At 48.3% G+C, this 15,846-nt stretch overlaps 2 protein-coding genes and 1 non-coding gene across 5 annotated transcripts in view; 1 reads left to right on the forward strand and 2 right to left on the reverse strand.

Annotated features, from left to right (window-relative positions):
• The first annotated feature begins 459 nt into the window (after nucleotides 1-459).
• On the forward strand, nucleotides 460-1,719 carry GTSF1L (gametocyte specific factor 1 like). Its single transcript, XM_019458437.2, is given in 2 exon segments — nucleotides 460-1,263; nucleotides 1,265-1,719. Coding segments are annotated over 2 exon segments (501 nt in total). The 5' UTR covers nucleotides 460-865; the 3' UTR covers nucleotides 1,368-1,719.
• Nucleotides 1,720-3,224: 1,505 nt separating this feature from the next.
• Nucleotides 3,225-3,349, reverse strand: LOC128773570 (small nucleolar RNA SNORA28). Its single transcript, XR_008417933.1, has one exon. It is a non-coding gene; the product is annotated as a small nucleolar RNA SNORA28 (small nucleolar RNA).
• A 9,735-nt stretch (nucleotides 3,350-13,084) lies between these two features.
• MYBL2 (MYB proto-oncogene like 2) overlaps nucleotides 13,085-15,846 on the reverse strand; it is a 36,688-nt gene continuing 33,926 nt past the window's right edge. For 2 of the 3 annotated variants that reach the window (XM_019458439.2, XM_053890230.1), the window contains 3 exons: nucleotides 15,742-15,846; nucleotides 14,232-14,381; nucleotides 13,085-13,613 (listed from right to left, as the gene is read on the reverse strand). In XM_019458439.2, the coding sequence (XP_019313984.1) occupies nucleotides 13,485-13,613; nucleotides 14,232-14,381; nucleotides 15,742-15,846 (384 nt within the window). In that variant the 3' untranslated portion in view covers nucleotides 13,085-13,484. The remainder of the gene's footprint in view (nucleotides 13,614-14,231; nucleotides 14,382-15,741) is intronic. The other variant, XM_019458440.2, reaches the window with a different exon arrangement.

The raw sequence follows: 15,846 nt of genomic DNA on the forward strand, positions 1-15,846 counted from the left end.
CGTGTGGAATGACAGTAGCAATGCTGTCTGGGCAACTTTTTAAAATTAGGCTTAAAATAATAACACAATAAGTCAAGAGGAAAGTGTATGTAGAGAAAGTCCTGTACTACTTGGAAAGAGGATGAGACTTTTATGAACTTTAAACCTTGGTAAGTTATTTACGAATGTTTCAATCTGTAAAGTAACTACTAATGATTAGAGAATGTGTAACTTACAAAACCGTGGGGGAAATGGAAAGAAGTTTTTTAAACTGTCTATCTAAAATTAGCGAGGAAGAGAGAAAAAAATCAACCAAAGAATAGGTCAGGAAGCACAATATAATAGATTTAAACTCAAATATATCAGGAATTACATTAAACATATAAGTTTAGAAACAGTTAAATGACAAAAGACACGTCACCAGCAATTTTGAATGGCAGCTTTCCCCAAAGCTACCCCACCTCTTGAAAGCGATGGACAAGTGGCCTTTCACTGATGACTCCAGCTGCCCATTGTGACCATTCACGACTGCTCTCTGACATCACACAGCGTACCTCTAGGAATCAAGCGGAGCTGGCATGTACCCCCTTCACCTTCCTGTGGGGCTGCTGTGGTGTTCTGGCTCTCGCATGTGCTTTATACGGTTCTTCTGTGTAACGCTGCTCTCTGTGCAGCTGCCCCCGACAGTTCCTTGTCCCTTTCCTAACCCACCACTTGTGGTTGCAGAGCACCGGAAACATGAGTTGTTAAGACCTTGGCCAACAGAGTTCTAAGGGCCAACTCTGGGCAGAGGACAGCTCCATCCTCCTTACCAAGGGCTCTTCCAACAGGGGCGTTTCATTTTGAATCTGGGAAGTGAGCTACTCTGCCTCAAGAACAATTTCTCATGGAGCCAGAAGCCTTAGAAATTTGCCCTTACAACCCGCACCACCAAGTCCCACTCAGCAGATTTCAGTACCACCTGGCATCCTGCAGGAGAAAGAACCCCAAGAAAGCCAAAAAGATGGCCAGCTGCAAATACAACGCCTGCCACGTGGTCCCCATCAAAAAGCTGGAGGAGCACGAGGCTGCCTGTGTCAGCAGAAGCACAATGGAGGAAGAGGACAGCCTGTGCCCCCTGAAAGTTAGCCTTCCAAGTTCAGAGCAGAGTGGAAATATCCCTCCAGAGCACCCCTGGCTCCCCAGTTCTGACGTCTGGAATGTCGACAGCACTAACTGCCATTCCACATTTGTCCTTAAAACTTTTGTTCCCCAAAAGCTTGTTTGCGAAAGTGACATAAGAGAGCCAGAGAGAGAGAGGCCCATTCCCCAAGACTGACCACCCCCCAGAAGACTCTCAGACCAGGAGGATAAACCACCAGCGGCAGAAAGCAGCGCTTGCCTCTTAAATGCCGGAAAGGAGATGCAACTCCCCAGAATAAAAGTGCGAAGTGAGCCACCTGGGACACCTCGTTTTTCATGAAGCAGTTGGTAAAGATCTAAAGGCTGGCAGGATATTCTGCTGGCAAAGATGGGGCAAACAGGCACTTTCGTAACATTGGTGAGAAGGTAAGCTGATAAATCTCTGCGGAGGGCAATTTGACAGAAGCTGTCAAAATGACCAGTGTGCTCTGCTTCGATGGCGCGATTCTACTTCTAGGAATGCATCCTGTAAATATATTCACACTTGCAGAAGAAGAAGTGAGTGCAAGGTTACCCACTGCCATGTTATTTGTAGCAGTAAAGGTCAGTCAGAAATGATCCAAATACGTCTTGCGAGAGGGTTTGATTAAACGAATTACGGTGCAGCCATATACAGAAATAGTATGCTGCCATGAGAAAGGGTGAGGCAGCGCTTTCAATACTGGCTTAGAAAGGCTAAAACATAGTGTTTAACTCAGACACCAGCAAGCATTTTCTCTAAAAGGCCAAAGAGCAAACAAAAAAGGCCAGAGGCTTTATAAACCACATGTTCTCTGTCACAGCTATTCAGCTCTGCCTTAGTGGCATGGAAGCAGCCACAAACAATATGTAAACAAATAAATATAGGTTCCAATAAAGCTATTTATAGAAACTCGTAACAGGCTAGATTTGGCCTGTGGGACATAGTTTGCCAACTCCTGGTTTAACTGATAAAAGCCAAGTCCAGAACATTCTGTATATTATGCTACCATTTTTGCCCAGTTGTGGGAAAGAACATATGCATGTATGGGCTTATATTTGCATAACATTTCTCTCAAGGATACACTAGGACAGCAGTCCACCTACAAAGCATACAATGTCTAACTGATCCCTCACAGAAAAAGCTTGTTAGTCTCTTCCCTAGAAACTTACCAGCTCTCGGGGCAGCTGGGGGCTCATTTGGTTAAGTGTCTGACTCCTGATCTCTGCTCAGGTCATGATCTCACTGTCTGTGAGATCAAGCCCCATGCGAGGCCCTGTGCTCATAGCACAGAGCCTGCTTGGTGTTCTCTTTCTCCTCTCTCCTCCCTGACTCACACTCTCTGTCTCTCAAAATAAATAAATACACTTAAAAAAATCTTTAAAAAAAAAGAAAGAAAATGATCAGCTCTCTCCAGGGGAGGCAACTAGGTGACGGAAAGTCAGGGGAGAGAGACTTTAGTCTACAGACACTTTAGTACCTTTTATTTTTTTTTCTACATAGAAAAAAGAAGGAAGTAAAAGTTTAATTCTGTGGTTTACATTACACCTCATTGTGTCTCATGAACATTTAAAACCCTGTCCCCTTTTGCTTTGGAACCCTCCCCTCAGAAAACCATACACTAACCCAATGCTACCTCCAATTCTAAGAGGATTCACAGATCAAATTCATCTACTGTTATTTCATATGTAAGAAATTCATGCTAAGAATGGAATGTCCCAGGGGCGCCTGGGTGGCCTGGTTGATTAAGTGTCAGACTTCAGCTCAGGTCATCATCTCATAGTTCATGAGCTCAAGCCCTACATCAGGCTCTCTACTGTCAGCACAGAGCCTGCTTAGGATCCTCTGTCCCTCTGTACTCACCCCCTCTGCCCCTGCCCCACTTGCACTCTCTGTCTCTCTCAAAATAAATAAGTAACTTAAAAAAAAAAAAAGGAATGTCCCCAAACAGTAGAGGTATTAACTGTTAGGGAAGATTGAAATGAAGTGGGATGCCTCAGAAGACCATGTAGTTTGTGAAGGTGGGTACTCCCGACCCTCTTTTTCCTCCCTCATGAGTCTGTACAAGGGCATATCTCAAGTGCACTTTAGCGACAGCTGCAACACTGTTTAAGTATATGCAACAGCTGATCTCATGGGGAGAAAACACCTGAATAGGTTAAACCTTCTTGCTATAGCAAGTTCATGTTGTGTTAGACAATTTCAATCATCTGCCATGGAGCACTGCCTGCAACCAACCCTTCAGTACCTTTTACATGTGAATACATGTGAATATACTATCTGGTAAAAATTAAAATACACATTTTTAAAACAGTGAAAGACTTAAGTCTTTTGAAAGTTTTTCAGTGGCACAAAAACAGACACATAGACCAATGGAATAGAATAGAAACCCCAGAACTAGACCCACAAACGTATGGCCAACTCATCTTTGACAAAGCAGGAAAGAACATCCAATGGAAAAAAGACAGTCTCTTTAACAAATGGTGCTGGGAGAACTGGACAGCAACATGCAGAAGGTTGAAACTAGACCACTTTCTCACACCATTCACAAAAATAAACTCAAAATGGATAAAGGACCTGAATGTGAGACAGGAAACCATCAAAACCTTAGAGGCGAAAGCAGGAAAAGACCTCTCTGACCTCAACCGTAGCAATCTCTTACTCGACATATCCCCAAAGGCAAGGGAATTAAAAGCAAAAGTGAATTACTGGGACCTTATGAAGATAAAAAGCTTCTGCACAGCAAAGGAAACATCCAACAAAACTAAACAGCAACCAACGGAATGGGAAAAGATATTTGCAAATGACATATCGGACAAAGGGCTAGTATCCAAAATCTATAAAGAGCTCACCAAACTCCACACCCGAAAAACAAATAACCCAGTGAAGAAATGGGCAGGAAACATGAATAGACACTTCTCTAAAGAAGACATCCAGATGGCCAACAGGCACTTGAAAAGATGCTCAACATCGCTCCTCATCAGGGAAATACAAATCAAAACCACACTCAGATATCACCTCACGCCAGTCAGAGTGGCCAAAATGAACAAATCAGGAGACTATAGATGCTGGAGAGGATGTGGAGAAACGGGAACCCTCTTGCACTGTTGGTGGGAATGCAAACTGGTGCAGCCGCTCTGGAAAGCAGTGTGGAGGTTCCTCAGAAAATTAAAAATAGACCTACCCTATGACCCAGCAATAGCACTGCTAGGAATTTACCCAAGGGATACAGGAGTACTGATGCATAGGGGCACTTGTACCCCAATGTTTATAGCAGCACTCTCAACAATAGCCAAATTGTGGAAAGAGCCTAAATGTCCATCAACTGATGAATGGATAAAGAAATTGTGGTTTAGGGGCGCCTGGGTGGCGCAGTCGGTTAAGCGTCCGACTTCAGCCAGGTCACAATCTCGCGGTCCGTGAGTTCGAGCCCCGCGTCAGGCTCTGGGCTGATGGCTCAGAGCCTGGAGCCTGTTTCCGATTCTGTGTCTCCCTCTCTCTCTGCCCCTCCCCCGTTCATGCTCTGTCTGTCTCTGTCCCAAAAATAAATAAAAAACGTTGAAAAAAAAAATTAAAAAAAAAAAAAAAAGGCAAGTGGCACCTGGGTGGTTCAGTCAGTTGAATGGCAGCTCTTCATTTCAGCAGAGGTTGAGGTCATGCCCCACATCGAGCTCCATGCTGAGATTGGAGCCTGCTTTAGATTCTCTCTCTCCCTCTGTCCCTCTCCCCCGCTCATACCTCTCTCTCTCAAATAAAAAATAATAATAATAATAAAAGTAAAGTAAAAATAAAAGCTTCAAGAGACAAAACAGGGTCAACTGGCTGGCTCAGTCTGTACAGCATTTGACTCTTGATCTTGGGGTTGTACGTTTGAGCCCCATATTGGGAGTAGAGATTACTTAAAAATAAAATATTTAAAAATAAATAAATAAAAATAAAATATTAAAAAGGCAAAACAGAGAGCACTTAGCTGGCTCAGCAGGTTAAGCACCCAACTTCAGCTCAGGTCATGATCTCACCATCTGTGAGTTTGAGCCCTGCCCCGTGTCAGGCTCTGTGCCAACAGTTCAGAGCCTGAAGCCTGCTTCACATTCTGTGTCTCCCCCTCTCTCTGCCCCTTCCCCACTCACACTCCGTCTCTCTCGCTCAAAAATAAAAACAGGGGCGTCTGGGTGGCTCGGTCAGTTAAGCGTCTGACTTCGGCTCAGGTCATGATCTCACGGTTTGTGAGTTCGAGCCCCATGTCGGGCTCTGTGCTGACAGCTCAGAGCCTGGAGCCTGCTTCAGATTCTGTGTCTCCCCGTCTCTCAGCCCCTCCCCTGCTCATGCTCTGTCTCCCTCTGTCTCTCAATAATAAATAAGTGTTAAAAAATAAAATAAAATAAAATAAAATAAAATAAAATAAAATAAAATAAAATAAAAATAAAAACATTAAAAAAATTTTGAAGGCAAAACAAGGGCACCTGGCTGGCTCAGTCAGTTTAGCAGTCCATTAGCACAGAGCTGATTTCGGATCCTCTGTCCCCCTCTCTCTGTGCTTCTCCCCCACTCAGGCACACTTGCTCTCTCAAAAATATAAAAATAAAACATTTTTTAAAAAGGCAAAATAATCTATGGTGCTTAAGGTCAGGGTGATGGTTACCCTTGGCAGGATGGAAAGGGGAGTTTCTGGGGTGCTGGTCATGTTCTCTCTCTCGATGTGGGTGCTGGTTACATGACTGTGTTTACTTTGTGAAGATTCATCCAGCTGTAGACTTGGGATTTGTGTAGTTGTCTGTCTGTTGAACTTTTATGGAAAGTCTTTAAAAACTGAACCCATACCTAATGCTCTCCTGCACCACACTGCTTCTCTGGCTGATAACTATGAAGCAAGTGATGACACAGAACAGGGCACACTTAAGTGCGAGCCTGCAAGTGAAGAGTGGCTCAAGTCATGCCCCAGGCCCTAGCTGGTAACTTCCCCTTGGAGCACTACACTGAAGCATGGATACGAACTCCTCCTCTGCACGGTTTCTTAAGCTTGAGAAAGGAATGAGAAAGCATTTTGTAGTAGCATCGCTAAGAGCCCATATTTTCTAAGCCCCAGATGTGTGCCAGTGTTCTCTCCAGCCCCTTCAACAATGTGAAAGGTTAAGGATTCTCCCCATTTTATCACGAGGATGCCAAGGCTCAGAGCAGGAAAGAAACATAACAGCCAGGCTGGGATTCACATCTAGGTCTGTCTGATCCAAAGTCAGAAGAGCCCTGGAAAGCTTGCCCCATGTCCTAGGGAATAATCAAGACATAGGCACAGTCACATGGCTCTGGCTTCTAGAACCCTTCATCCCACTCATTTCCAGTCCAGTTCTGGGAACTCCAGGTCTCCTAAGTTCCTCCTCCACCCAGCTGCGCCCCGGGTGCACTATTTTCTAGGGCTTTCTAGTGAACACAAGTCTACCTTGTGTATCAGCTAGTTGTCATATAATGATTCTGAGTAACAAACCACCCCAACATTCAGCTGCTTGAAACAACATTCTTACCATGCATCATTTGGAGGTTGACTAATCTAGGTTGACAAAAAGCAGACAAAAAACCAGGATATCGGACATGTAAACAATAGGATTAGCATGTGTCAAAAATGGGACACTGCCCTCAATGCCTGAAGACTATACATTCTTTTCAGACTCATGAGGAACACTTACAAAATTGACTGTATGCTTGATCATAAAGTAAGTTTCAACAAATTTCAAAGACTTGAAACCACAGAGACTATGTTCTCTGACCACAGGACAATTAAGATAGAAATCAACACTAAAAAAATGACAAAGCTTCCCCTATCCCTCTGGTCCCAGCTTCCCAAGGCCTTTCTCACTGCCACATCACTTCATGGCAGAATGAGACATCTACTGAGCACCTACTGGATACCAGGCCAGGCTGCTCACTGGGCAGGGGGCAGGGACTCTTTCCCAGAGAGGGGACAAACATATGCTCAATTGTGCCTTTCTGAAGATGCACTTGCAACTCAGGCTTTACACCAGTCCTTGTCAGACTGTTCCATTTGGTGCATACTTTCACCTAGATACCTATAGGGCAGCCTTAATTAACATACACGTAAAACACCTTCATCCTGACCAGCTGAGACCACTGGTCTACATCAGTGAAAAGTTTCATTCTTAGCTCAGACTGAAACTCAGCTTTAATTACTTTATTAGCTTATTATTAAGTAGGCTCCACACCCAGCATGGAGCCCATTGCAAGGCTTGAACTCACAACCATGAAATGAAGATCTGAGCTGGGATGAAGAGTCAGATGCTTAACCATCTAAGCCACCCAGGTGCCCCAATCAGCTTTAATCACTTTAAAACACATATGGCCTAAGGTGGAAACATAAACTCCATCTTTAGGGGAGGCTGAATCACTGTCATTTCTAAATCAGAGACTTGGTGACCTATGGAAACAGGACAGATTGATTCATGCTAGGGTCTGCTGAGAAAATGGCTAATTCTGGCAGTCAGGCTCTCAAGCTCATCCTGGCCTATCAAATACCTTTCCTGGATCTCCAATTTCCCCACAAACCAGCTCCCAATGCACCTTAGTTATTCCTATTTGATATTACTAAGGGGGAGGATTTTTTTCTCTAAAGAATCCTTTTCTTCACAATTGGTGTCCAACAATGGAGCTGGCTGATAAGTAATAAAGCCACCTCTCCCAATCAGTGGAGGTGTTCAAGCAAAGGTCAGACAACTGCTTGATGAGGATGCTGGAGAGAAGGCCTGAAAAACAGAAAAATGCTTCAAGGACTTTTCCAAGACCTAAAAAAACTTCTTTGGCCCACTTTACCTGCTGCTGCAAAAACACTAATGGCCACCAGGTGGTGACAGAGTCACACCATCATTGCAAAAGCTCTAAGAGCCCAGCACACAGCTTTTCCTGGAAGTACCAAAAACCTAAGTGAAACAAAATATAAACAACTAAAATTAAAAATAGGATTACCAAGGCACCTGGGCAGCTCAGTTGATTAAGCGTCCAACTTCGGCTCAGGTCATGATCTCATGCTTTGCAAGTTCAAGCCCCACAACGGGCTCTGTGCTGACAGTTCAGAGCCTAGAGCCTGCTTCAGATTCTGTCTCCCTCTCTCTGCCTCTCCCCTGCTTGCACTTTGTCTCTCAAAAATAAATAAACATTAAAAAAAAATTAGGGGAGCCTGGGTGGCTCAGTCAGTTAAGTGTCCAACTTCAGCTCAGGTCATGATCTTGCGGTTCATGAGTTTGAACCCCACATTGGGTTCTGTGCTCACAACTCAGAGCCTGGAGCCTGCTTTGGATCCTGTGTCTCCCTCTCTCTCTGCCCCTCCCCTGCTCGTGCTCCCTCTCTCTCTCTCTCTCTCAAAAATAAATAAACACTAAAAAAATTGTAATTAAAAAAAAAAAGAATTACCATATGATCCATCAATCCCACTTCTGGGTATACAGCCAAAAGGACTGAAAACAGGATCTCGAGATATCTGCACACCCATGTTGACAGCCTTATTCACAACTGACAAGAGGTGGAAGCAACCTTGTGTCCATTCACAGAAAGATGAATGGGTAAGTAAAATGTGGTCTATACATGCAGTAGAATATTATTCAGCCTTAAAAAGGAAAATTCTGGGGTGCCTGTGTGGCTCAGTTGGCTAGGCATCCAACTTCGGCTCAGGTCATGATTTTGAGTCCGGTTCGTGAGTCCAAGCACTGGTGGTGCAGAGCCTGCCTAGGATTCTCTCTCTCCTTCTCTCTCCCTGCCCCTTCCCCAAGTGTGCTCTCTCTCTCAAAAAAATAATAAACTTAAAAAGAATTTTTTAAAAAGGAAGGAAATTCTGATACAAACTACAACAAGGATGAACCTTGATATTATGTGAAGTTAAATCAGCTATCACAAAACAATATGATTCTACTTTATACAAGATACTTAAGAGTAGTCAAATTCATAGAATTGGAAGGTAGAATGGTGGTTTCCAGAGACTGGGGGAGGGGGAAATGAGGAGTTAATGGGTCCAGTTTCAATTTCAGAAGCTGAAAAAATTCTAGCTATCTGTTGCATGACAATGTGCATATAGTTAACATGGTTGAACTGTATACTTAGGAAAAGTTAAGATGGTAAACTTTGCTATGTTTTAAACCACAATAAAAAGGGAACAAAACTGAGTCTGGCACGTAGAAGGGATCTGTGATTATCAGTCATGAGCAGAGACTGTGTATCAGGCCTTCAGAGTCAGTTTAATCTCTGGGCACTCCAGCACAGGTGACGATGGAGGACATGGTCCAGCCTGGGACAGGGAAGCCTGCATCTGGGAAAAGGTGGGGTATGACTCTGGGAAGGACCTCTGGTGGCTGGAATGGAAGAAGTGGGGGACTCTCAAGATACACATACAACTCTCAGACACAGACACTTTTTGGTCAGGCCCTATGGTCACATAGCAGAAAGTCAGATCTTTCGTTGGTCTTGGCAAGAGGACAACCCCACCTCAAGTAGTCCAACATGAGATCCTTAGCTCATGAATGCCCAACAATGGCCACAGCATCACTGATCCCTCCTGGTTTTCATATTCATTCAACAAATATTTGTTGAGCACCTACTATGTGCCAGTCACTAATCAGTGCTGGGGATAAAGCCGTGAACATGCCTGGTATCATCCCTGCTCCCTTGGATATTACATGCAAACGGGAGAGTCAATAATGTACAATAAGCCAGTACAACACAGGTGTAACTGCAACTAGACAGGCCCTTCCCAAGAGGATGTCCCACTGCCTGAGAATCAGGGGCAGGTGGAAGGGGTCCAGGGGGCTATCACCCTGGAAACCACATGGCCAGGGCTGGCCTGAATCTGCCCAGACTGAGTTCTTAGAGTGAGTGAAACTCTAGGAGATGTTGTAGAGACCCAGAAGAAGACAAGATAGCAATGGCCCCAGATATCTCACTGATTTTGATCAACTGAATGATTAGTACCATTAATCCCTACTACCCAAAGTGCAGTCCCCAACTCAGCATCACCTGGAAACTCATTAGAAACCCAAGCCCTGCCTGAAAAGCCTCCTGGACCAAAGTCTGCCTTTTAACAGGATCCTACTGTGATTCAGGTGCATGGCAGAATCTGGGAAGCATTTCATTATACCGTTAGTGGTGGTCACCTCTGAGGAAAATGAGGGTGTATCGATGAGAGGGAACTTCTGCATTCTAGTTTATACACTTCTATGTCACTTGAATTTCATGTGAGGCTTTTAAAAATAAAAAATAGGCAAAAATGTATTAAAACATCTTAGAAGACAATTCCCTTTATTAAAGGGGAGATATAAAATGCAAATAAATGTTGCACGACATATCTCAAACATCATACAGACGCCCTGTAGCTAAACGTAAGTCCCCAACGCGTCGCGCAATGTCCACCTGCCCCGCTCCTCCCAGGGGGCGCCTAGCCTGCTCCCGAACCCCAGCAGCAACCTCGAGCTGAGAACACCATTTTCGCATTCGGAGTTCTTCGTGACTGCCATACGGGCTGCTCACTGCCACGCCTTGCTCTTCCACCCTGGTGCTGGTCCAGCCCGGGCTTTAACTCTCGGCTGTGGCCTCCCGCTCCGTGAGGGCCAGGACACCTGACCAACGTCGGCTGACTGTGCAACAGCGCCCGTATCAACAAACCACCCCCAAATTTAGTGGCACTTAAAACAATACCGATTTCCTATTTCTCAAGAGTCCGTGGTCGGCCGAGCAGTTCCGGACTGGGCCAGATCAGGTGAGGCTGGATGGCTTAGGATGTGCTCGCTCACGCGCCTGGAGTCACCTGGTCATTCCCGCCTCTCTCAGCAGGCTTTCCCACAATCCCTCACGCGGCAATCAGGGGCTTCCCATTGGGCTTCGTAAGTCACGTGACCCGTGCAGGGGCGTGGCTGTCAGGAGCAGTAATTTTTAGAGGGCAGTTGCCAGAATCCAATCCCACAGCCTCTGTTCCTCTGACCCCGTCTCCTTCACCTTCAGGCCATGTGAGCCAGCAGATACTGAGCCACCATCTGGATCTTGTCAGGACACTCAGCCTCTGCCATCCTAATTGAATCCCGCCTTTCCCTCCCACTTGTCTTCTGCCCTACTCCCTCCCTGAAGTCAGGTACCCGGCACCTCAGCACCTCATCATCACTCCCTCTTGCTTGTCGCACTGGCCTAGGAAACACTGGGCCCTGGATCAACCCGGTTGACCAAGTTCCCCAGGCCAGCCAGGGGCTGCAGACCCCACTGGAGCAATGTGTGCTCCCACACTTCCAATCAAACCGCAAGGCACCCTCAGCACCGACCCTGGTAAACAAGTCCCCGCAGCCCACATGGTGACCCCACGGTGGCCAGGGGCTGCATCTGGCCTCCTCACCCAAGCCTCCCTTTCCTCCTAGCAGGCAGCCTGGCCCCCATGCCATTCACGTTTCCCCTGCTTTCTTTCTTCAAAGCCCCTCTGGCTTGTGTACAGATGTTGGCTTATGCCCTCTCTAGAATCTAAGCCCTGTGAGAATAAGGTTGTTTGGAAGCGTCTTGGCGTTTATTCTTGTATCCTCAGCACCAGGCACACGGGGGACCCTCGATGCCTGTTCACTTACTGCATGAAGCAGAGAACAGCTCCAGTGCAGAGTTCGCCAGAGGTGGCAAGTTAACATGTTTGCAATTAGCAGGGAGCCTCAGGACAGGCCCTGGGCATAGGTGGACAAGGCAGCCGGGAGCAGGCACTGTCAGAAAGCCCCTGGTGGGTTGTAGGCCAGCTCACTGAGGTGCAGCCACTGACCACCTGCCTAACAACAGCTCTCTGGGAGCCTATCATAAATCTAGGGTGGGAGGACTGGAGGGCAGGTGGTCTCAGAGGCTTGTTGCATCCGATTTTGATGTAGGTGTCCTACCGAGTCACAGTGAACCCTAGGTATGAAGGTCCCTTATCCCTCACTGGGGTCACCTGTCAATGCTGATAGCCCCGCGGGGACCATTCAGTGATGAAGCCTAGGATCTACAGGTCCCTGGGGGAAGGAGTTGGTGGGGGGCGGGGGAAGGGGTCCAGGCCAGGAAATCAACAAAGGCACAGGGGCATGTGGCAGATGTGGCCCTGCCATAGAACTGGCTGCAGCATCTGGCTTGGCCACAGGAGGTGCAGGAAGGACTTAGCCAGGCTCAAACCGGGGGTCACCTGAGGAGGGCTCTGCCATGCTGAGCGACAAGACCCCATGTACAAATTCAACAGGACAGGGATGTGTCAGAGTCAGACTAACTCCCAGTCCTCCTCTTTACAGGACAGGGCCCCAGGCAAGAGGATTGGTCTTCAAGTCTCCCTTGGGAACCAGAGGCACTGAAGCAGAGTGTAGAGATGGGTCTGTTCCAGGCAGATGCCCGTCCTGTGGTGAACTGAGACCTCAGCCCCCAAGGATGGCCACATGCCAAATCCCATGAACCCTACTGCTGAATAATACCTCACTCCCCAGTCTAGACCTTCTCAGACCTGGCACCCACCCCTCTTCAATCCCCAGATTCCAGCCAAGTGCCAGTCATCCCACTGCACCATGATCAGGGTGGACCACAGCCCAAGCTCCAACTGCTGCCATGGCCTTGCCAAGTTAAGACTACTGTGCCAGAAGGTTCTGTCCACCTGCCATACACTTCTTTACTGGTCTCACCTGGGGGCAGGGCTCATGGCAGGCCAGGTCAGCCGACCATGCCAAAGGCCAAGCAGGATGCTAATGCACCCTCCCCTCCCCACCAACAGCCAAGAATCCTCAGAGCTTTGAGACGCCCACAGATGAAACTGCCCCCAAGACACTGGGCCCCTCGGGGGAAGAATGTCCAGATGTGCAGACAAGGCAATGCTCTGAGGATGAGGACCTTGGTCTCCACATCCCTCAAGACCCCAACAACAGTCACCAGGGAACCACAGTGACTGGGAAAGCACAAGCAGCGTCCAGGAGGAAGACGGAGTAGACAACAGCACAAAGAAAAAGGCAATTTTATTCTTTCAAGAAAATGTACTAACAGGTTGAGGGAATGAGCATGCTGGCCACGTCCCCCGTCCTAATCAGGGGTCTGAGATGAGGCCAGGCCTGACGAGAGCTTGGGAGAAGCTAAAGGGACTCCCTGTGACACTGGGGAGAGGACCAGGCAGGCCCAGGGGTGGGACTTTGTTCTGTTAGCACCAGGAACCGCCCACAGCCACAGCTGGACTTGGAGACAGGACAGTGGTGGCCCTGCTCTGCCTCCACCTGAGCAGTCTGGAGAGGGGCTGGCGGCAGAAGGCTCCCTGCAGGCGGTCATCTGAGTGTGATTCTCAAATTCACAGACCAACCTTGGTCCCCCCAACCCCCTGTAAACATAAGAATGAGCACCAAGCCCCTCAGGACAAGATGAGGGTCCGAGACGTGTGGCTGGGCTTCAAGCGGCCCAGGAGCTGCCGGGCTTTTTCTTGCATGAAGAGCTGGTCCCTGGTCCCCCCGCAGGCCACCGTCTTCCAGGCGCTGGTCATCTGGGAGGAGGCAAGTGAGTTACCATCCAGGGACAGCACACTCTCAGTGAATGCTGTGAGCCTGTCCAGAGGGGTGGGGGACATTTCTATGACCCTCCTCCCTTTTGAAGCCACAAGTATTCTCGTGTTCCCTCCACCTTCCTGGTGGCCCTGGAGAAGTCGGTCCTGTCTCTGGGCTTCCTCAGATGTAAAGCAAGGAGGCTGCACCAGGCAACATGGCTGTGCCCCTGGCTGTGGGCACCAGCCTCCTCACGAGGCAAAGCTACAGCCAAGCAGGTTGGTGGGAAGGAACAGCAAGAGATTCATACATACAGACACTGAGGTGCGAGCAGCCACGGCAGACATCAAGATAGACATCTGCCTTTGAGGACAGACATGTGCTAAGCAACTAAATACAGAGACGATGACCTAGTTACGAGACCACACCATAAAAGGGCTGGGGGGGCAGGGAGGGGGTGCAGGTCTCCAGCACATGGGCTCCCTGAGGGTGTGATGTCCAGACTGAGATCTGAAGTGTAAGTTAATCAAGCAAACAGAGCCTCAGAAGGGCATTCAGGCAGAGGCAACAGTCTATGCAAAATCCCCAAGGGGAATACCACATTCGTGGCCAGCACTCACAGGGGCAGGTGTTGGAAAGTGGCTTCGGGACTTCTGCACCGCCATGGGCTTCTCGGGCTTAGCCTGCAGGAAGCCCTCATTAAGTAGGCTGTTGTCCTCTTTGATGCCTGGCACAGAGAGGCTGGAGGAGCTTGATAGGACATTTGTCGGCTGAAATCAAAACCAAGCCAAAGACTCACCCTTCTGCCACAAGCATGGTGGGAAGGAAGAAAACTAGTCATATCCCAGCAGCACTACCTCTGGGCTGTTGGATCTTGGGCAGGACATTAACTTCTCTAAGCCTCAGTATCCTCTTCCAGATGGGGACTTCTCTGTAAAGTGCCTGTTTCAGAGCCTTCACCTAATAAATGCCCAACAGTGCTGGTCCCTTTTACATGGAGCTGGTACCTCCCCCACAGCCTCAGGCAGGGGCGGGGGGCGGGGGGTACGCTCTAGTTTCTCCTGGGATCAGAAACATCCACAGGCGGGCAGTCAGAGATGGCAGCATCAACCAGCACATACACACAGCTGCACAAAACACCTCCAGGCCCTCCAGTCTCCCAGCTCTTCTCCTTTACCCTCCTAACAGTCTGCTGGGCTAGGTACTCTTATGACAGGCAAGAGTCAGGCTCGGGGAACCTAAGAGATCCCAGAGAGCAAGAGCCAGTGTCACCAGTGCCAGGACTCCATCAGATCCACCCCACCCCAAATCCCATGCTCTTAGCTACTTGCTATACTTCGTTACCGTTTGAGAATTATTTTACATGCCCACGGTGATGCCTGTTATAGGTCTGGATGCACGGCACTAAGTCCCCAGCCTGGTGGGGCTCCCCACCCAGTGATGCTTCTCCACAAGGGCTATGGCTACAGCAGTCCTAAGTCCCCATATCTGCAGGATCTGCTCAGGCAATCCTTTGTCTCATGACTCCTGCCACACTTCTCACTGCCTCACACTGGGAAACTCATCCCACTGTCAGCTGAGAGGGATCAACAGTGTGGCAAGCTTTCTGGGGGCAGGCTCTGCATAGGCAACAGCCCCATTCCTGAGCTCAGCAATGGGACCTGAAGAGCACCCATCCCAGGGCCGATGTGCCCCAACCACCTGGCTGTGCCTTAAGCCTACCATTGACCCTCTGCACATCACCACCATGAGTAGAATATAACGGAAGGTGCTAAGGACCCAGATCCATGGTTTTCAAACATGTTCTAGCAATGTAACTCTTGCCATATAAACCTTTCTGTGAAAGACACATGCAGAGCTATCTTGACTGAAGCTGGGGGTGGGTGCCCAGCCCCACCTTCTCCATCAGCCCCTCACTGCAGAGCCTGATATCCAGAAGCCTGGTCTGAGAACCACTGGGCCACTTTACTGCCAGGGTTCCCCCACAGCCAAAGGGTTCCAAAGGCAGAGGGTCTCCAGTGAGACTCCATCCTCCGTGGGACAGAGGAGCCCTCTATAGTTCTGGGCAGGGGAGCAGGTGAGGCAGCCGGGGGCGGGGGTGGGGGGGCGTTTCTCTCTCAGACCCCTTACCAAGGACAGCACCTTGGGCAGTGTGGACATCACCAGCTTCACATCCTCATCCACAATGTCAAGAGCCAGGGACTTGCGGACCTTCTTGATGGGGCTCCGCCGCAG

This window comes from Panthera pardus, unplaced genomic scaffold (genome assembly GCF_024362965.1).
Source record: "Panthera pardus isolate Hobbes unplaced genomic scaffold, ASM2436296v1 HiC_scaffold_25, whole genome shotgun sequence".
NCBI lineage: Eukaryota > Metazoa > Chordata > Mammalia > Carnivora > Felidae > Panthera > Panthera pardus.